Here is a 21,700-nt window from a genome sequence, read left to right as displayed (position 1 = left end):
CATCTGAAAAGACCCAAAGCTCTTATTTGATCTTTGATTGCTCTTTGTGTGACCCATAAATCAATTTGGTCTACCATCTTTTAGAGATCCTAAAGCCCTCATTTCTACTCTAAGAATCAAAGTATTTGAACAGACTGACATGTCCCACAACTGTCAGATCTGCTATCAGTACTACTCCAATTATCTAGGTTTTAATTTCACAACATCATCTGATTAAAATGTCTGATATGTGTCGATCTGAATGATGAAAGAACCATAAAACAAAATGAACTCTTCTTGTATCCCTGTAACTCACAGTATTTCTCTGTGTGAGAGATCATTTCTAGTGGAACAGTGGAATGGCTGCAGGTCATGATAAACATTATAGTCTAGTATAGTTATATTACAGGTGAAATACACTTTATCTATAGCTATTGAATGCTGGTGACCTGATCTGTAGAATTTACAGTCAGACTGTAGACATTTGTCTGGAGCTAAATGTAGATTAGATCTGAACTGACATAGGAACAGTAGGAGAAGTTTGATAATCAGTACACCTCAGGCTTCAACAGCTGCAGCAGGACACAAACTCCAGAGTAAGATATGCTGCTGGGCCCAAGTCTGCCGGACATCAACAACCCTGTCCAAGCAGAGGAAGTGTGAGGCACAGGAGAGAAACCTGAGCCCAGCCCATGGGGACCTGCAGTGGGAAAGAAGATCTGGGGGCGAAAACCATTGATCAAGTGACCAAAAGCCGAAGTCAGAAGTTACTGTGGGTGGAAGTCAACACTGACCTCTGCAACATCTCCAAGAAGCTCAGGGGCTCCACCATCAAAATGCTGGAGAGAGATGGCTACTGAAAAAGCAATGGAGGAAGGCCACAGAGGAGGAGACGGAGGCCATCAACCTGCTGCAGTGAAAACACCTGGAGACATCATCTGCTCCACTGTCCAATGGAGTTCCGTATAAGCTCTATAAAATGCAGCAGGTGTCCTGTGTGTCTTCAGGAGTCTTGGCAGAGAGCAGGAGGCATTCTGATCCCAAAGGAGAAAGACTCATCTTAAATTGGCCAATTCTGACACATCAGCCTCCTACATGTTGAGGCAAAAATCTTTTTTAGTGTGAAAGGCCCACAGGTTGCCAGAATACCTGGGAAGAAACACATCAATCGAAAAAGCAGGGATCCTACATCCTTCCACCGCATGTCTCAGGCACGCTCATTCCATCTGGCATCAGATCCAGGTGGCCGAAAGGAGGAGGCAACAGCATGTGCAAAGGCCGTGGCTCGGGCAAGACAAGGACAATCGATAAGATGGGAGGTAGAAGAGAAGAAAAAGATCTTTGGGAAAGAGCTCTGGGAAATAGAAACATCCAGAGCGAGCTTCACCATCAAGGCTGCCTATGATGTTCTGTCATTTCCCAATAATCTCAACCAGTGGGACAGCGAATAACCCACATGCTCCCCGAGGTGAAGGTCAAGCCAGGTCAGATCAAGCCCATATACTGGGCAGGTGGGCGGGGCACGCCACTGGAAGATGGAGGAAGACTTTGGCCAGTGATTGTGATCGTGTCAGCCAACCTCAGAGCAGACGTTGTGCTTTGGTCTGCCTCACTCCACCTCAAGCTCGAAGCAGCCTCATACTATATGCCATCATATATCCAATTTGGCATAGGCCTTCACTTATAAGCTTTTCCACTCAGATAAAATAGATAAACCTGTTGCTTTATGAAGTACAGTGGTGAAGCAAAGGCACCCGCCCCCTCTGGGTTACCTGCTGTGTAATGGAGTGTAAGAACGGAGAGGGAGAGAGATACAGTAAATATTGTCTGACAGATAAAGGTATAAAGTGTGGATGATGGATAAGCTGTGAGAACAGAAGGGTTGACCTTTATTGATGGGGTCATGGTCATAATAATTCAGCAGAGTGAGGTTTAAAGGGTTTAGCTTAATGAAAAGAGAATGGGCAAGAGGTTAAATTTATGGATAAGGTTAAAACTTGCCTGAGGCTCGGAGAACAGGCACCAGTCGAGCTCTGCCACAGAGAGAGTGGGTGACCTATTTCCTCTTTCTGGCCGTAATGATTTCCTCATAGGTTTACTTAAACAGCAGAGTAGCAAACTGAGGTTAAACAGCAGGACGGAATGTTAATGTGGAGGTTGAATGTTTCTCGCTGAAGGCAGGAGACAAAGCAATAATCACAAAGTCCGTCCGTTGGAATTCTCCGTACCTTATTGGACGCCGTTGACCAGTGGTTCTCAAACTGGTGACCCCACCATGTCACCCACATGTTACCCAGACTCGGTGGCTTTGTGGTTGGGGCGGTGCAGAGGTAGAGCCTCGGTGAGCTCGGAGCTTGACGGACCGCTGTAATATTCCAAATCCAGATCTGCCTCTCAAAATCGAATCAACTCTTCTTTGACCCGAGCCTCACCCAATTTTACAGAATTTCATCAAACCTTGTTTTGTGCCAATATCCTGCCGAAACAATCAGGCACACAAACATCACTACATCTGCCTCCTCATCAGATGTAATTACCGTAACTGTTTTGGTTGAATATAAAACAGTCTAGCTAATAAATCCCCCCGGCACGCCGAAGGGACCGCCCCGGTTTGAAAAGCTGTCAATGGTTCCAATCCCAGTGTCACTGAGGGTTAGGGTGGTCATGATGAGGCCATGGAGAGCACTGCAAGCAACTGTAATGGCCACATCTATCATCAGCGATATGAAGGTCATCAAAATATGGAGGAGTAATTCCAGCCAGCCACATCTGGAGCCGTCTATCGCTGATGAGTATGGGGCAGTTATGGATCTGCAGGGGACGGCCGTGATTGCCGAGGCCGTAACAAAGCTGAGGTGATGCCGTGATATATGGCCCCGCTGTGGGTTCATAAGTGCTGAAGTACTTAATATGATGCCCTTGAAATGGACACAAAGAAGGTGGATGAGTTTCTTTTTCATTCCTACGATGACAGGTTGTATCAAATATTTCCCAGTGCAAAGAATATCAGAAATAAACTGTCATAAGTGTCAAAGTCCCATTGGAAATAATTGAATAATAATGAGGGGAAAATGTTCTTCCTGCCTCCAGTCATTTTAATTTCAAAGTCCCGATGTTGGCTGCTCAATATTTCAGAGATAGCGATCATTACACCCTCTAAAACTTTACTTCTTTAATAGAAAAGGTCTTAAGACAGAGAATTGCTTCGCTATTTCACACAGACTTTCTGTTTTCATGCCAACAGTGGTCTTTGAAGAATACGACGAATAGGATTTTTCTTCTTCTGCAGCTTCCAGATTGAATGTGTCAGTATGGGTAAATAGCAATATGCAACCGTGTTCCCTCATTCATGATGAACGGCTCCTTTAGTGTTTACCTTGAGAGAGGCGCTCGTATGGGATTTTCTTCCCCCGTTTTTCCATTTTCATTATTATTATTTCAGTTTATTTTAGATACAGTATATTTAATATTCATTGTATTCGCTGGAAACATTTAAATGAGACAACTCAGGTATGTTACTTTGCATATTAGGAATATTTCCAGCACTTTCTCTGGTGGGAACATGAAATTATATTATTCTCCAGAATAATTCCAACACTCTCTCTCTCTCTCTCTCTCTCTCTCTCTCTCTCTCCTTAACGCAATGCGCATTAGTGACGTGTGTGTGTGTCTGTGTCTGTGTGTGTGTGTGTGTGTCAATGAGCACTTCCCACCTGATTAAAAGCACACAGACCAATCCCGACAATCTCAGTGCGGTGGAAGGGATGAGGGCCGGATTTGAACAATCATGCATGTGCCGCCCAGAAAGGCTTGAGGTTCTGAAACCCCCGTGCAAATTTCCCCTGTGGATCTTTTGACTCAAGAGGTCAAACAGATACTGACCCGCTTTAATTGGCGACTCTGAAGCCGTTCGCCTTCAACGAGGCGTTTACTACAGAATCGTCTCATTTGCATGTCGTGTAAAAACACCCGCGCGGGAAAAATTAAGACTTGTTTCGGCAGTAATTTCCATCTGTGTGAAATCCGGGCGATATTTTAAACTGTATATGACTTGTGTCTCAGGGATCATTTAACATGTTCATTTACCTTTGACACCCTGAAGACGCTGGGCTCTTAAATATGCAGGAGCTCATAAACACGCTGCTTTTATTGCACTAAAGAGCGAATAAGGAATGCTTTATGAACGAGCTTCAGTTATTTGTGTAGTTAGCGGGATCTTTTTCATGATTTACCCCCCCTTGTCTTTTTTTATGTCGGACTCCAAAATGTCTCCACACGCCCTTGTCCCAAACACTATGGAGACTTGAACCTATGCATCCACCTTTAGCCTGTAACATTGGGCACTGTTAAGCACAGTTTAGCGGATCATTCCCTGCAGGGCAATCACAGCAATAAAAGCAGAGCAGGCTGTATAATAAGTCTTAACCTTTTAGTGCCTGTCAGTTTTTACATGCTCTGTTCCCAAAACACAAATGCGTCATCCATACAGCTATCGACTTAAACTGTGATCACATTAATACTTGAGGCCAGACAGTGTAGGAATGATGGATGTCCTCTGGTGTTGAACATCTGTCAGGTAGTTGTGTATGCAGAGTGTGTCAAGCGTAGTGCTTTTCCATTCGCCTGGGTCCCGCTCTCCATATCCTCCTCTCTAAGGACCCATCCTATTAGCATTTATCCAAGGCCTGCTTTGTTAGGCCATCATTAATCATTTGAAATATGAGGGGAGCCAGAATCAGGGGACTGGGATAGTTGATAGATCCCTCATCTTCAAATGAAGTATGCATATGTGCGGCCCATGCACAAGCGCATACACAGCTCTATTCAGAGCTATAGTGTGTTTTAACAAAGAGGGGAAATGTAGACTGTACACAAACCAGAGGGCCTCTCTATAATTTTCACTTCTTGGATTGTCTCCTTTGTCAGGATAAATACATCAAGACTCGAAGATGAAAGGATGATGGATGGCAATTGATAAATGATAGATGGGACAGAGAGAATCGACTAAAGGGGATGACAGGGGAGACTTTATGAGAACAACGGGCCTAGCGATTTTCCCCCCGCCACCTGGAGAGAGATCCATTTGTCTTGCTCTCTTCTGGAGAGTTCAAGAGCAAAATGCTCATAAAGTGCTTTCCATTAGGTTCACAATATAAAGATTAAACATCTTACTTATGTTTCATGTAGTTTAGGTTACTCTGAATAAATATGTGACCCAAAAGCCTGAAATGGAATTGTAAATGCAGAACCAAGCCGCACTACTTATGTGTTATGTAATCGCAAAAACACACTAACAAGCTTTTAAAGGAGTCTATAAATGAAACATGAATGTTCACAGTGAGCATTAATCCTTCTTGGCTTGGTTAAAGCAGTGTGTGTGTGTGTGTGTGTGTGCATGTTGGTGCTGCTGCTCGGTCCTGTGTTGTCACACTGCGATTGTGGGAGAGGAACACGACCCCACTCGGGTACTCGGCAGCGATTAGTCCTCCTTTGATCACACCAGCACCCGCTGTGCCTTAATGCTCTGTTGCTAATTCAAGCGTCCTCCCACTGTCGATGGATTTGGGTTCTTTAACTCATCGTAGCATTAACATGCATTGACACTCGCTGATAGAGGAACCATATCACAGATATAATCCCCAACACATATGCACCCATGTGATGTGCACCCAACTGGGCTTCTCTGTTTTCCCTATTTATACACACCATTTATGGCGTATTTAAGGATGTACACTTAGCAGCTTACTTGTCAGAATCAGCTCTACCACTGCCTAACGGTGGACCAAGCCAAGTCTTTGTTGCCAACTCGTTGTGTATTAGAATTCATACTGCAGAGAGGAGTGCAAATTTGGGGATTACTGGAATCTGAAGAAGAATTCACAAAAACTCCCCTCCAAGCAGCTGACAATAGGATGACAGGTTATGATCAATTCAGAGCCAGAACACGTTTCATACGCCCACCAGCACTCACTGTGCATGACATAATTCATCCGTGTCTGGCTACCATCCATATTCACTTGTCTCGTGTTGTGTATGTGTCTCTGCAGGCTCTCCGTACAGGGACAAGATCACCATAGCCATTCTGCAGCTGCAGGAGGAAGGGAAGCTGCATATGATGAAGGAGAAGTGGTGGAGGGGGAACGGCTGTCCCGAAGAGGAGAGCAAGGAGGCCAGCGCTCTGGGGGTCCAGAACATTGGTGGGATCTTCATCGTGCTGGCAGCAGGACTGGTGCTGTCTGTGTTTGTGGCTGTTGGCGAGGTTCTTTACAAGTCTAAACAGAACGCCCAGCTGGAGAAGGTACAAGAGAGAGTTTTTGTCGGTCTGATGCAGTTGAAGAATGAGATACTGAGAATAAATGCTGTATTTTAATGGTTTCAGGCCGAACACAGATGGCCAATCAGAACAGAAACACATTCATGTCACAGCTTATTTCATTGCCACAGCATGTGAAATTGAAATAAAATTGAACATCAAAATAGTAATTCTAAAACTAGAAGGACACTCACTGAAGCTCATACCGCCACCAATGACAGAATTGAGTTCAGCGTTGGTTTGTGGAAACCATCAATAATACAGTAGAGAACGAAAAAGCTTTATAGAAAAAGGCACACGTTTGGGGCCCCTTTTTTTCCTATTTTGTAATAATAATGGTACTCAAAGGTAAAATCTGCAATCTAAAGGTAAACAAAAGGCTTCATCACAAATACATGAACAAAAACAAACCCATTAACAGGAGAAAACTCTGAATCTAAATTATTCATGTTTTTCCGAAACTGTTAAAGCTTCGTATTCATCGCGGCAGGAAATGAGGAAAACGAAGAAAAATGAGGAAAATGTTGCTGTAATTAGTTGGTTAAGGTTTGAATAAAAGCAGAGGTTTACATCTATTTTATCTGCATCTATAATTTATGTGCAGTTATACAGTTATTGGTTGCTTTTATGGTTCTTAAGTGTGAATAGTTGTTGAACTGTGTCACATGATCTCATAGAACATCAATCCATTCCCACCTCTCTCTCTCTCTCTCTCTCTCTCTCTCTCTCTCTCTCTCTCTCTCTCTCTCTCTCTCTCTCTCTCTCTCTCTCTGTCTCTTTCACTGTCTCTCTCTCTCTCTCACAGACACACACACACACACACACATCATTGTATAAGCTATAAAATAGAGGTTATCAGTTAGAAGATGTCTGGGGATGGTTTTTTTTTACTTTTTTTTTATTATATAAGAGCAACCACAACAAAATAAATCAAGTCACATAATAGAAAATTGATATAACAATTACAGCAAAACAAAGGGCAAAGTAGTGAAACAAGCTCCAAACAAGCAGCCCAGTATATAATATACTGTCTCAGCCTCCTCCGCAAGACCTTTCTTTGCCTTTTGGAACGAGTGTTTCACAAACGCACCCAGTCTCAGACTCTGCTTAACAATAAAGACTGCTACTGTGTGAGGCTGCAGCACTAACCACTGCACCCAGAGCTGCCATAAAGATACGCAACAAATATTGTAATAACAATGTAATACCACTGTAATAATCAGACGTATTCGCTTTGTCATCAGAAAATATAAAACAATATCAAAATGTATCCAGAACCGGACCAGAATTCACCAATTATTTTTAGTCTTATCATGGGATAAATATGCTTCTATTAATTTACGTTTTCACTCATGCCACACCCTTCAAAACATTAGCGCTACTACATTGAAATGAAATAAATACAAACCACAGACACCTTAGTTCCAGTTGGTTAATTTTTGCAGATGCGAGAAATTAATTCTGTATTATCTCATTTGAAAAAGGAAAACACTGCAGTACGTTTGCAGCATTTTCAGTTTGTTGCGTTCCCGAAGGTGACTCTGTTTTACTCTCGTTCTCTCTCTCTCTCTGTGCTCTTATTCCAACATGATTCATCACACACACACACACACACACACACACACTGCAGTAATGTCTGCAGTGCTGTTTCCACATAATTACCAAGGCACTTTTAATAATGCTTTTTAATTATTAACATCTACACAATTATCACATGGTTGTAGTGTATTACTTTATTGCAATGGTAATTAATTTCTTGTCGTTTTTTATGAGCCGCATATGTTTCCCGGCACATCTTAGGTATCATTAATCAAAAGCTGCTAGACTAGGTCACAATATTCCAACAATTTCCAAATGCCACAGTCTCTGAGCTGCCAAGGTGTAAGTAATTTACATGCTGACAACAGCTCTCCTCCATTTTCTCTCCCTGCCGGCTTTTTCCTTCCGATCATCGCCCATCTCCCTCCACCCCTCCCCCCACCCACCTGCGCCCCACCCCCACCCCCCTCCTCCTATCACTCCAGTACTTATTCCTCCCCTCGCCTTTCCCCCATTCTCCGTTTCTCACCCTTCCGTGGCCCCTGCGTCATTTTCTTCCGCAAAGTCTAATCACTGGAGTTCACAGTGTGCAAAATGTCTCATTCACGTGTCAAACTGATACATATGAAAACAGGAGAAGAACACAAATACGCCGGCCACCTACGCATATTCTACAGCAAATCGTACACACAAACACACGCACACACACACACACACACACGTACTGTAAATGCGTTGATATACTTTCTCCTCCCACTCCCTGCCGGAATTTGAATCAGATTTAGCATAATCAGCAAATGAATGTGGGGGAATTAGTCACACAAACATATTGACAGTTTAGAGGATTTCACACTTCCTACATTATGCGCTGACATACGCCGTCTTTACTATGGAATAGTAGAGACGGCGTGAGACGCTAATGTTGCTCTGCTGAGGGCAGACAAGGAAGGGATTTCAAGGAAGGAAGAAATATTTGTCAGGAATGAAGTTGCTGAGGGAGGCTACAGTGTGTCGTCCAATATTCAATATCGTTCTATTTTCCACTTGCAAAACGCACAAGTGTTGAATGTTACCCATGGGTATTTGTTCTTGGCAGGATGAAGAAGCACCTGAAACAGCATTCAAACTTCTGTGTGGTACTAAAACTCCCTGCTGAATCCCAGACTAATGGAATCCTCTGAGTGTGCAGTTCCTCAATATCTGGGACACGTTTGGCCCAAAAATATTATTTAGCCATCAAATGCATATATTTCACTTTATAGATGGACTCTACTACTGTGTTTATATTTAACCCTATCTTCAGTTTTCCTCCTTATTTCAACAATTAGTTACATTTTAAAATGAAATATCAATGTTATTATTGATCTTATCAACATTTCTGTCCAATATTATAATATTTGATCACCTAATTAATGCTAATACAGGCTTAGATGATGATGTCATCAAACATCTTAAAATGGACACAAGGTTTTTTCGAGGTATGAGGTTTATAGAAATGTATCTAGTAAGACAAGCTCATAGATTCTAAACTCGCCTGAAGCTTTGTTTTTCATTGGTCCATTACCTCTGTAACATGTTTATGTCAACGTGTAACATGAATCTACGTGCCTTAACACGTAGTTAGACACGGCCGTAAAGCACGAGGCGACTAAGCCGGCGTTTGGCCAGCAGCCCTGTTTCACAGTCTATCAGTGTTTCCAGCTCCAGCCTTAACACAGGTGGCCAATCAGGTGTGTGTGTGTGTGTGTGTGTGTGTGTGTGTGTGTGTGTGTGTGTGTGAGAATGAGTGAGTGAGTGAGTGAGTGAGTGTGTGTGTGTGTGTGTCTGTGTGTGTGTATGTGTGTGTGTGTGTGTGTGTGTGAGTGAGTGAGTGAGTGAGTGAGTGAGTGAGTGAGTGAGTGAGTGAGTGAGTGTGTGTGTGTGTGTGTGTGTGTGTGTGAGTGAGTTGTTAGTCTATTACTATAATATCTTCAGCAAACAGACAGAAATTGGATGTTGGATTGTATGTTAACATTCACATTTTAATAATATTTTCCTAATATTCCAACATGTATTTCTGTACTCCATCACAGTGGTTTGGGTTTGAGCAGTGTGTCTTACATCACGTGACCTTTCCCTTTGTCCTCTTGCAGCGCTCCTTCTGTAGTGCCATGATGGACGAGCTGCGAGTGTCTCTGAAGTGCCAGCGGCGTCTCAAACAGAAGCCTCAGCCACCCGTCATTGTTAAAACAGAGGAGGTCATTAACATGCACACATTCAATGACAGGAGACTCCCAGGAAAGGAAACCATGGCATGAACGCTGAAAGCAGCCTTGAACATGCCCCTCAGTAACACCAGAGAGGGAAGACAGGGGGCCGAAATGTTGACTAAAGATTCATTTTGCCGCCCCTCCCCCCCACCCCACCAACTTGCATAACTAGACAGATGTTTCCTGTGGAAATATAGATACCCGAGCAGCGTCACCTCACTGTGACGTTCACTTTCTGAAGGGAGTCTCATGGTGGTCTGGAACTGGAAGGACTTGTTGAGTTGGTCTGTATGTAAACTGGCGGAGGATCGGAGCAGGTTTGAAAGAGGAAAAAAAACAAACATATTCATAACGGAAAAGAAGTGGATTTATGCGCACACTCACATACACACACACACACACACACGTATACACACACACACACACACACCTACACACACAGGCACACTCACAACACTCTTATCTGACACGCCTGTGCAGAACGGGAAACACTATTGTGACAGTAACATCAGATGTAGTTTTTCTGTTGATGTCAATCCCCCCCAACCCCTCCCCCCCTTCTCTCTTACCTCCATTTATGTGACCCCCATAAGCCCCTCCCCCCCCCCGATAGTTTCTTTACAATCAATCGATCGAACACTAATTTTACAATAAAAAGGGAAACGGTAGTCAGTGCCAAATGATTTACTATGAACTGATGTAATAAATTGATATTTAGTTTGGAATCGTCTATGCTGATCTTGTTGAATAATCATTTTCTTTTGTAATGCCTTTATCGTGCCAAAGTTCTGCCATTGTAAGGAACTTTTATCTCATGCCTATTATGTTCAATGCCTCTACAAGCAATGTAAACTGTCAAAGTTCTCATCCATGTCTGTCCTTTACCCTCAGTCTGCAGTTTTCAGTCTGTATCAATTGCTGTTTAAATGCAGGATTTCTACAAAAATGTTTGTTTTTTTGTACAAGAACAAGTTTTGTAGTACTTTGTATCATGGTAGCGCCTCCTGTGGACATGACATGTAGCAGACACGCCTCAGCCCCGGGGGGAAAAAAAGGAGAGCTGGCGGCTGTGGGGCTTCATACTCTGCTTTGTAGGTTCATCTCTCTCATGTTTCAGAGGTTCCATCCCTTCTCTGTTAAGGCCTCAGTATTCTTCATTCCAAGTGCCTGTTGGACGGCGTTAGACCACTGACCTGCTGACGGTCGCATTACCACGGGCTTTCGTGTGTTAAAGCGAGGAAGCGGGGTTTGATTTGTACTCTCACTCTCTCTTTCCGTCACCGTTTCCATTCTTACGACCCGTGAAAGAGAGGAGAGATGTGATTCCCCCGTTATTCCAGTATTTCTTAACTCGCTCGTTCACACACACACACACTGTTAACACGCCCTCCGCTCCACACAGGCGTGAACATGAAGCATACTGAGGCCTTCAGTCTCACAGGGCCTGCCGTACTGTCCCAGGACCAACCATAGTGGCTTTTGTCTTAAATGTGGGTGGACATACTGTAATAAAAACTGTAAGTTAAAGATTTTCAAAAACCAATCCAACACGTAATGGAGGCGTTCAAAGTAGAAGACGGTGGCTCAAACAAGAAATTGCATTGGTGCTTTTGTTAACTAAATCCTACTGACAATACGCCTGGTTGACTACTTTTTATCATGAGAGAGAGAGAAGAAAAAAAAATCACAAAAAATGTAACAATCTTCAAGAGGAAAATGTTCATGAACCTGAAGTTCTAGTGAACACATGTAGAGCGGTGGTAAAACATGAATGATGGGCTCTTTGAAGCTCTATATGTCCTCTGCCTCACAGTTACTACGATATCAACCAAATTAAGTCTGATTTGGAAAGAACTCTGCTTTGAAGCACTTATGTTACCTTATTAAATGTCTCAGTTTCACTCACAAGCAATGAGTTTGCTCCATTTTTGTCGCAAATCCGAGCATCTTGTTGACGGCCTTGTACTGTATACTCTTCATTGAATCAAAGGATGAGTGTACAGGCACCCCCCCCCCCCCCCCTGTGTACCCACCTCTGGAAATCCCTTTATTATAAGAAATTGAGTTACATCTGATGATTTGTACTCACGAAGAGACCGTCTACTTTGTGCCTGTGTGAATTGTCGTTGGCCCGAGGGAACTAGGACGCTTAAACACTGTTGCGTGCATTGTGTTTGACTCATTGAGTAACTGTTCCGACTTACATACAAATTTGACTTAAAGACAGACTTCAAATCAGAACTCGTTCATAACCTGGGGACTGCCTGTAATAAGATACAATAGATGTAAAGGATCTAAAGCCCAAGTGACAGACCCCCAATTAATGTTTATAGTATTGGTATTGTCTCATTATGTTTCTATGCTTTAGTCTATAATGCATAAGTCTTTGCCAAATTGACTGTGACCAATCCATACACAACATCAGCCAACACTTTGATTCAGCTGCATCAACCTGACTGTTTCTAAAAGAGGTCTAGCAATCGTGCTTGTGTCTTTAAAAGGCTGGACTAGAAGACCCGTAACTGTCCTTCCGTGCTGCTGGCAGAAATGACTTGGCAGAAGAAGAAAGTGCTTCTCCTGGGCATCTCATCATTCCCCACTGAGAGCTCTGACCCTGTGTTGTGCTTAGAACGTAGTACATAGAATTTTTTTGTCGGTTCTTGCAAGTTCGATCAAAAGAAGAGTTCCTGGGCTTTCGCCAATCCCTCTCTACAGACGTTCGGCCCCTCTGGAAATGCATCACCTTTCGTCCACTGCCACAAGACACATTAGTGACGCATTAGCAACATCGGAATTGCAATAGAAATCTAAACTACACCATTGTTACAACACCTAGAACTTGAAGTCTTATCAACTGATGCAAAAGTTGTGCCGGCGTGTCGATGTGAGGTAAGAATCAATCGGGCAGCAGGTGTGTTGTTGTTGAGTTCCCAACAGCAAATTTCCGATTTGAAGGTTGTATTTTTCCGAGTTGCAAGCTCACTGGATTGCAGGGTGAAATGTAAAATGCATGGTAGGACTTCTGAATTGGGTCGTAACAGCTTAATAGGAGCGATTGAAGGCAGCACACCCCACTTGTAAATGATAATAACTTGTAGGAAAAAACACAAAACAGAACGATTTTTGAAAGCTTTTATGTAAATGCGTCGCGGTTTGGCAGCGGCCGCATGTGTATGGCTGAACGAAAACGGGTTTTCAACAGGTTTCCTACTCAGAACTGAACAGATTCTGCTCTAATCACTGGTTTGAGACACGTTTGATGCTCCTGGGGCTCCAAACGGAACAACAGAGATTGAGGGGGAAAAAAAGGCTTCTGGACACATGCAGACAGGTGAGTGTTTCAGATAATTAATGCCCAAACGTCCCACAGCCAAATAGTCCACAAACGCTCCATTGGATTACGAAGCACACACAGGATTATCTGTAATAATTATATCACCTTATATTGTTAACATAATGGGGCTGTAATATCAGATGCTTGTTAACTTTGTCCTTACTGCTTTAGGTTTTGGAGTCGTCATGGGAAACATATTTATCCTCTAACCAACCAATTTATCTTGGTTATGAAAGAAAACGGTCATTACATAAAAACTTTAATAAAGGTGACCTCAGCATTTTGGTTTAGAAGAGTTAAATCCTTATAAACGTAAATCAGTGAAGGATACTTCATGTTCTTGTGGCGTTCTTTACATGTTTTATTTATCTATTGAATATTTCTACATGACAGATTAGGCCAGAGCAGCGCCTCAGACAGGTCTGGATGATAGAACCTTAAACTACTAAAGTCATGAAATGTTAAATTCTCCAGATGCTTCTCGTAAATCAACAATGTTAAACGTTTCTTCATCGTTCTTCCGTCTTTTGCTTCACTGCACAGATGTTATAAATGTTAACTCTTTCTTTCGCGTCTTTCTCAAGTGATAACAACTAAAATATAGACGTGTTTATGAACATTACTCCAGTAAACAGTTTTCCAAAGCATTCCAAAACACCATAATAATTAGTAACAGCGGTTATGATGGTAAGATGGTTCTGTAAAGTCTGAAGGGTTTGAAATTTAAAACATCATCGTTATTTATTTGCTTTATATTATTGAGGAAGCGAAGTGTCCATCATTGTCAAAGTGTCAACATTTGTGATTGATGATAGAAAGGTCTCAAAACAAACCCCAAAGGAAAATAAGAACATCCATATCTGCATTTTGTGTATCATTAAGTCATTTTGGAGCTTATCAACTGCTGTCATCAAGCATTATGAGGAGCTTTATACGTTGACATATTCAGAAATGTCAGGCGCTTCAAACTGATTAAATACCCAGAGATTCGATTTGTATCATCTCAAGTAATGCATATGAGATAGTTGTTAAATTGCTAATGAAATGCAGAAATCAAGCTGTTTCTCTGATTGACTGGCTGAGTCTTTGTGCCCAGCATCTTAGATCACAGCGTCATTAAAACGTCCCTTTGAACGCATCCACATCCAGATGAGTGTAAATATATATAATTCACCGAGGCTTAGTGCAACAGCAGCAGAAGGGCCAGAGAACGTTCACACCCCCTTTGACTCACTGATTTCTCATTGTTGATGGTTGTTTTTGCTCCTGGCTCTCTGCGGTCAGACAGCTCCGGATGTCTGACGAGGCTCTCTGCAAGTAAAGATGAGACGTGTTTTCCGCAGCAGACGCTTGGCTACCAAAACCGTAAAACGGCCACACTGTCTGCCCTCCAGAGTGACAGAGAAGGTCAGAACATGCGTGGGGACGTTCAGAAAGGGACCGTTTAGTCTGTCACACTTATTTCCATCATATTAAGTCATCCTTCTTCCTTTTTCTAAGTGCTCATTGGAAAGGTATCCTTGGATAACATCTTGTTCATTAGGCAATTAATGGATGAAATTGTGTTGTGGACAGAAAATTACTTTCTGAATGTGACTTTGGTTTGTCATACAGATATTATAGGCTAATGGCGCCTGCCAGGGAAGGTTTTATGAAGGAGGAAATATATCCCTGTGCTCATTTCCCTGTCACTTTAATAATTCAAGATCCCAGATTTAGAACCTTAAAAGACCACTTTTAATTTTTTAAACAAGCAGGGGATATAAATAAAGTCAGAGGAGCCGCAGAGTGAAAGCTACTTATGAACGTACGCTTGCACCTTTATGCCAAAAATGGTTTCAAATAAGCAAATAATGTCAGGTGTGAAGTCAATATGCAATGTGATGCAATTTCAGAATATTTTACGCAACAGATTAGTGTTTTTTTTCCCCAAATAGAACTCTTGTCTGGACGTTCACTCAGATAAGGAAAAGAGGAGGAATGTTTCAGTGAATTATGCAAGAGTGGTCGTTCCTTATAAACGTTTAACACCCTTTCTTGACCTTTCACCTCCAACTCTTTTTATAGACCTGCTCCACCCTCCTGTCCTGGTCAATGCACTTATTGTACTTATTGATCTGTTGGTTTGTGGCTCGTGTCAATGCTTGGTGCCAAATCCAGTCTGGGGTAGATGACTTGTTTTGTATTTCTCAGACATTTTCCTCAAGTCTAGAAATGAGCGTTGACTCGTCTCTGTGGAGCCCCAGCAAGTTTAAAATGAAATCCCAGAGAAATGCAATAAAGGGGAGATTGCAGTTTGGCTGCTTGGCTGAGGCAGGAAGGCGTTTGTTTGTTGAAATGTGATGATTTGGTACGCGTTAGGATTATTCCCAGCAACTGACATGTGCCTGCCCGGAGATAGGAAGGAGGGGTGTGGGGACCATTGACCCCACATAAAGAAATCTTATGGACTTACTGGAACTAAGTGCATTTTGTGTGCAAGTGTGTGTGCGCGCATTTGCATCTACTTTGCATCTAGTTTGTGCCAGTGAGTGTGCTCTCCCATAATCCACCATTTGCCACCTGTGTGTGGGTTTACACTGTTAAATGTGCACTCAGGGGATCAACCCCATTTCGATCGCAAATGAATTTCAATTTGAAGAAGTGATCTTTGTGTCATGAAGCAATTCGTTTGGATGCGGCTTTCCGTCTGAGTGTTTTTCCCAGTGGCAGATGTGTTGTGGTGGGTGGCAGCTGCAGAATGGAAGAGCACAGCTCACTAAGTGATTCACCCTGCTCCTGGCGTCTCCGTTACCCCATGAGTCTTTCACTGACAATGTTTTCATTTCAATTTGCTCCATGTGTAACTGGAATGCTGGTGGAGATGTGTTGATGGCTCTGTCAGAACCTGTGACAGTGGTAGTTTGGCTCACATCAGAGGGTAGAGGTGAGAGAAATGAATGGAGGAGTGTGTGGTCCCCTTGATTTTACTTTTAAGATCAAAGGATTTCAATTTTTAGTTATTTTATTGGTGCAGGTGCTCTTATCAGTGTGTGTGAAAAATGGTGGAAATATCTGTAAACACAAATAACTGTGAAATATTCTTTGATATTGAAATATTGCATAAGAATCAATATTTCAGTTTTTGGTTACACACATAGTAAATACACATACAGGACACACACGTCTCGGTCATCGGAAACAGGATGTCTTACAGCAGGCAAGAGAAAAATTGCGCAACCGTCCTGATAGAGTTCATTTAGACCAAATGGCAGAATATTATTGGCTTAGAAGACGTTTGATGATGAAACTTCAGTCAAGCAGAATTCCTGCTTGGGCTTTGGCATGAAGGGAGGAATATATTGTGACCCCCCCCAGAGAGAGGCACCTTGCCTCAGCCTGAAGCAACACTGCTGACTGACTGATGGACTCCATCCTGCCCGCACGCAGAGAGCAGAGAGCGGCCAAGCTTTCAGGGGTGTTGTTTTGATTAAATTGACCGCTTAAATGACACGAGTCAAAACCTTGTGCGGCTCAGGACGGATCCACCCTGATGTCATTGTGCAGCGATCGCTCATTTGGTGGGATCCTCATGTTCAAAATGACTGTCGTTGGATCAGATCATGGTGCTGAGACAGCGGTGTCCCAGCACCATGACAGTCCTTTTTTCTGTCCTTTTTGTATAAATACACTTAATCCTGCGAGTCCCCTCATTTTGTTATGAACGTATATTGTATGTACACTGGTTATATCCATTTTGAGCCACACACATCCCCTCATAAAGGATTCTCTGTGTGTTGTTCACTGTTGTCAAATAGCTCTCTGCCTCCTCCCCAGAACCCTCTCCAGGCTTTCTGTGGGAAAGCCTCTCTCTCTCCTCTTCAGTCATTCATAGTGTTGATTCCACCTCTGGAGGAATACATCATGCTTATGCCTTTCTTTCATCAAGCCAGCAGCTTTAAAGTAATTTTCCTCCTCTCATAGGGAGCCAAATGGAGACGAGAAGATGTCGATTCTCTCATCTCTTTGTCTGCCCCCTTTGATCTCTTTCAATGAGAACTCTCAATGCACGGAAAGTAAATGGGATTTTTTTCTCTCTCTCTCTCCCTCTGGCGCATGGTTGATCATACAAAATTGACCAAAAATGACTCCTAATGACTCCTATGTTTTACTCAAAAAGAATACATAAACCCAAACACATACTCCTGGGTGCCATTACTCATAGTGCATTTTAATGATGGCTAAATAATTCAGGGTACATTTGTGTGAAACAGACTGATGCACTGGTGCTTTGAAACTGATGCTTTCAGTGACACGTCACCGTCTGCGTGTGTGTACATGTAACATAGAAGGACGTGAAGGATTTGTGAGGAAGGACAGCGCTCACATGCCTGCGTCTGTTGTTGTCTGTCGCAGTAACAGACAGCAGTTGTGATTTATCTTGTATTCCCTGTGCAGGGGCCCCCTCTATCTCACTGGAAAGGTTAAAGCATACAGCCTGCAGGCAGTACTACAAAGGTCAACACGCAGTTTAAGGATGAGGAATAGGACAAAAGAGAGAAAAGACACTGAAGAAATATACTCCTCTCCTCTCTTCAGAGCGAACAGGCTGCATATTGCCTCTGACATCCTGATAGCACGAGCTCGACTGTTGCAACAAAGGCCCAGCAGTATTTATCCTCTACTTTCTTTCTATCTCCTCTCCGCCGTCTTCTCCTTCTTATCGCTGCCTCCCTGTACCTCCAGTATCACACGCCATAAAAATAGCTGACCTTGACGAAACGATCTCCAGAGATGGTTTATGAAAAAGAGAGCTGTATAGGAAAATGATGGCCGGTAACAAAGGGAAACTGTAAACAAAGAGCGTTGGTTTAATGTACCCCTCAAGCCTCCGAGTGCTGAGAGGGAAGTGAGACAGCTGGGTATAAAAAAAAGAAGCAAAGGCGCCGGGTTGTTAAAGAGCAGCAGAGAAACGTAGGAGAGTAGAGGGCTATGAAGAAACACCAGTGTCTTTGGTGAGTCAGATGTGTTGAGGTGATTAATCTGCTTCAGCTGTGTCCTTCACAGGCCTGAGGGGGGAACTGGAGCCGAGCAAGGTGGCGCCAGGTTGCCCCCTAGTGGACAAAATAAAGACTTCTGCATAGATCTCTGAATCCTCTGGGGTCCTTTTTGCAGGTTTCCTCTTTTCATTGAATCTGCCAAGCTGCATTAAATTTATCATGACATTTCCCTGTGCGAGGTCAATCGATTATCTGATCAAGCATGACTCAATGTTTCATGAGTTATTTATGGATCAATCAATTTTTTGAGACTTTTATCAAAATGCCTAAATCTAAAAGTGTGCTGAATTCTTTTTATTTACTTGTTAGAATTCAATAGAAAATTCGGAACTTTCTACTCTGGCCTTTAATTTGGACTTGTATTTTTCTTTATATGCATATACAGTATTTAAAGTTGTCTCTATTTATGAGATTTTACACATTTTTTTCCAAAGACATTTATTTTTATATTTATTTTCTCAAAACCATCAGAAATAGCTTATTCAGCATAATGTTTACATTACACTAGGCTTCATCCTGTCATGTAGTTTTATTTAAATACATATACAGTGTGTGTATATACATTATATATTCACACACACATAGGAATCTTATCATAGAATATTATCATAAGGATCTCGACATGAAAACCAATTTAATTCGCTAGGAGTCACAGTGTTTCACTTACTAACACTTTTTTTAACCTTGTCTCAATAGTTTTCCTAAAATCAAGAATTTGCCGGTAACAAGTAGAAAATCCTGCAGAAGCACAAAGCAAATGATGACATCCTGTATAGTTAAAAGGTTGTTTTCTTCTTAGTTAAGTATTTAGGGCAACAAAGCAGAGACAAGTGAATGTAATAAATATATTATGTTGGGGAAATCAGATTTTTATTCTCTAAAAAGGAACATTTAACTGTGTGTGTGCATGTAAAGGAATATCCAAGAACACATCAGTATCTAGTAGGAAATTATACATACTTTAATGCCGATATAATAGGTTTATTTTCCAATCAAGTAAAACATTTAAGACATCTTTAAAAATCCATGCCAAGATTCACAGAAAAAAAAAATGCAGTACACTTATATTGGGGCTAAAATAAAGAGTGATATGCACATCGAAGAACATATTTCCCATTCAAAAGCAGTCAGTGCTCGGCTCTCGACTCCTCCAGAGACATCGACCACAGAAGTATCCCTCTGCTCAGGATGTACACAATGAAATCAACGCAAAAAAATACACCAGAAATGTGAGGTTTGGAGTCAAAACAAGGAGGTATCTGCACGTCACTGCCTTGGGTTGTGTATTTAGGTCCTCAAGAGATCCGAATGTTCCCGCCTGATTTCATGTACATAAACACAACACGATACAGTTCTGTTAAAAAAATAGACATCGAAAATGAAAAAACTGAAAAAAATACATAGTTTCTCGAGTCAAGGCAAAGCACAGAGCAGCCAAACGCGGCGGCTATTGAGGTAATGTGAACGCCAGTCCATCTGCGGTCATCTCCTAGGTAACCACATGAGGGCGCAGAAAGACTGACTGGTGAGGTTTTTCCCTGTGTGGGATCATGGCATAATACATCCTGACTGTCTCCAAAGGCATTGAAGATGAATCACATTGTTATGGGAGGGGGGGTTCTATCGGGTTCTTCAGCCTGGGTGTCGGCTTTGAGAGCAGCTGACCAAGCAAGCACGGTTGGATTTTAGATTCTGTGTAGGCCGGTAGTTCTCAACCTGGGTCCTCATGTATCAGAAACAACACTTCCTGTTTCCCCAACTCTCCATACTCACACATCTCAACTCTTCTTCAAGTAAACAGCACACCTGATTCAACCAATTGAAGGAGTCGAGCGCTCTCATCCGCCTTTACTTTTGGATTTAATCTTGAATTTTACAGATTTATTGAGGTTCCAGTCATTCTCCTTCTTCCCCTACATCTGTGACAACCACCGAGATCAGATCAGGATACGTCTCGGGGACTGTTCAGACGAAACTCTGACTGGAACATCGGAGCCAAAACCGTCTAGTCTGGAGTTTAGCTTTAGTGAATCAGGTGTGGATGAGAGAGAAGTGAAACATGAGGTGTTGTCGGCCGTGAGGATTAAGTTGTTAACACCACTGATGTACAGGCATTGACGAACCATTTTACCATTCCCAATTGCCCAATTTTGCCCTATGATTGTATGAAACTGCACATTCCAGTTTGAAATTGTTTTGATGAAGCAGAAGAACCATGAAACCACGTATGAAACACCCAACCCTACACACACCCTCAGTTAGTGAAGAAAAGAGTTCAACAAATCTATCAAACTCTTCAGATGTGTCCCAATTTCTCTAGAAACGTCACAGGAACATTGGTTTTTTAAAGAGTTATACAATCATTTCTATAATGCCTTTGATGCCTGACGCCACACAGCAGGTCGGCCGGAATTGTTTCAACTTTCAAACGGACGTGGGTCTGACTCATCCACAGCATGACATTAATATAACATCCGACCACATAACTGACCGCACCTTTAGGTTTTAGGTCCTTATTTTCTTTGTCAGATTCTGTGGCAGCTAATTGCATCCGAGTTTCACCACTTTTCCCTTTTTTGGGCCTCAAACTTCAAACTGCAGAGTGTTTCCGTCTCTGCTGCCATAAAGCTGATAGAAACGTTTGCTTCACCAATCTGAGTCGTCGTGTTAACATGTCATCTTCCTCCGCTGTGTGGTGATTGCCATCTTTAAAAGGAGATTCTTTGTTCTTGTACAATCATTTCTGCTGGATGAGAGGTGATCTTGGCTTGAGTCAAATACTGAACAAGGACAATATACAAGAGATCAATCAGTAGTTACATTGATTGGAAGAAAATATAAAGCTACTTACAACAATATCACTATCTTTGACTGTGGTGGTGTATTTTGTTCACAGACGTTCCAATGCCATGGCGACAGAAGCATTCTCTCGGGGGACAGTGTGTGAACTGTAATACTGCCGTCAGATGCAAAGTCAATCTTTTTAATCTCACGTGTTAGTTTTAGTCGTTTAACAAATGTAGTGATAACAATATTCATCTTTATAAACATTTTTTTTTTTTTCAAATTAGCTATGCAATGACATGATTAGTAAAACATCGGATGATTCCCAAGTTAAGTGTTAACAAATGCCACTCCAAACTACAAAATGTAGTTCCGCACTTCTGATTATCTGAGGCTGTAATAACAGCTGACACAGGGCGTTACCATGGAGCCCAAAGAGAGGAAAATATCTATTTGGTAAAAC

The 21,700-nt window shown here is 42.2% G+C and overlaps 1 protein-coding gene across 1 annotated transcript in view; it reads left to right on the top strand.

The window, feature by feature from the left end:
- The window catches only part of LOC143012247 (glutamate receptor ionotropic, kainate 2-like), a 133,328-nt gene extending 121,352 nt beyond the window's left edge, over positions 1-11,976 (top strand). The window contains exons 18-19 of the mRNA XM_076165290.1: positions 6,027-6,277; positions 9,964-11,976. Coding sequence (XP_076021405.1) covers positions 6,027-6,277; positions 9,964-10,128 — 416 coding nt within the window. The 3' untranslated portion in view covers positions 10,129-11,976. The remainder of the gene's footprint in view (positions 1-6,026; positions 6,278-9,963) is intronic.
- Positions 11,977-21,700: the final 9,724 nt, after the last annotated feature.

Source organism: Genypterus blacodes, unplaced genomic scaffold (genome assembly GCF_046128005.1).
Source record: "Genypterus blacodes isolate CSIRO-AG114 ecotype Tasmania unplaced genomic scaffold, CSIRO-AGI_Gbla_v1 ptg000143l_1, whole genome shotgun sequence".
In the NCBI taxonomy this organism is placed as follows: domain Eukaryota; kingdom Metazoa; phylum Chordata; class Actinopteri; order Ophidiiformes; family Ophidiidae; genus Genypterus; species Genypterus blacodes.
The sequence above is the reverse complement of the archived record's forward strand: the minus strand, read 5'-3'. Positions and strand labels throughout refer to the sequence as shown.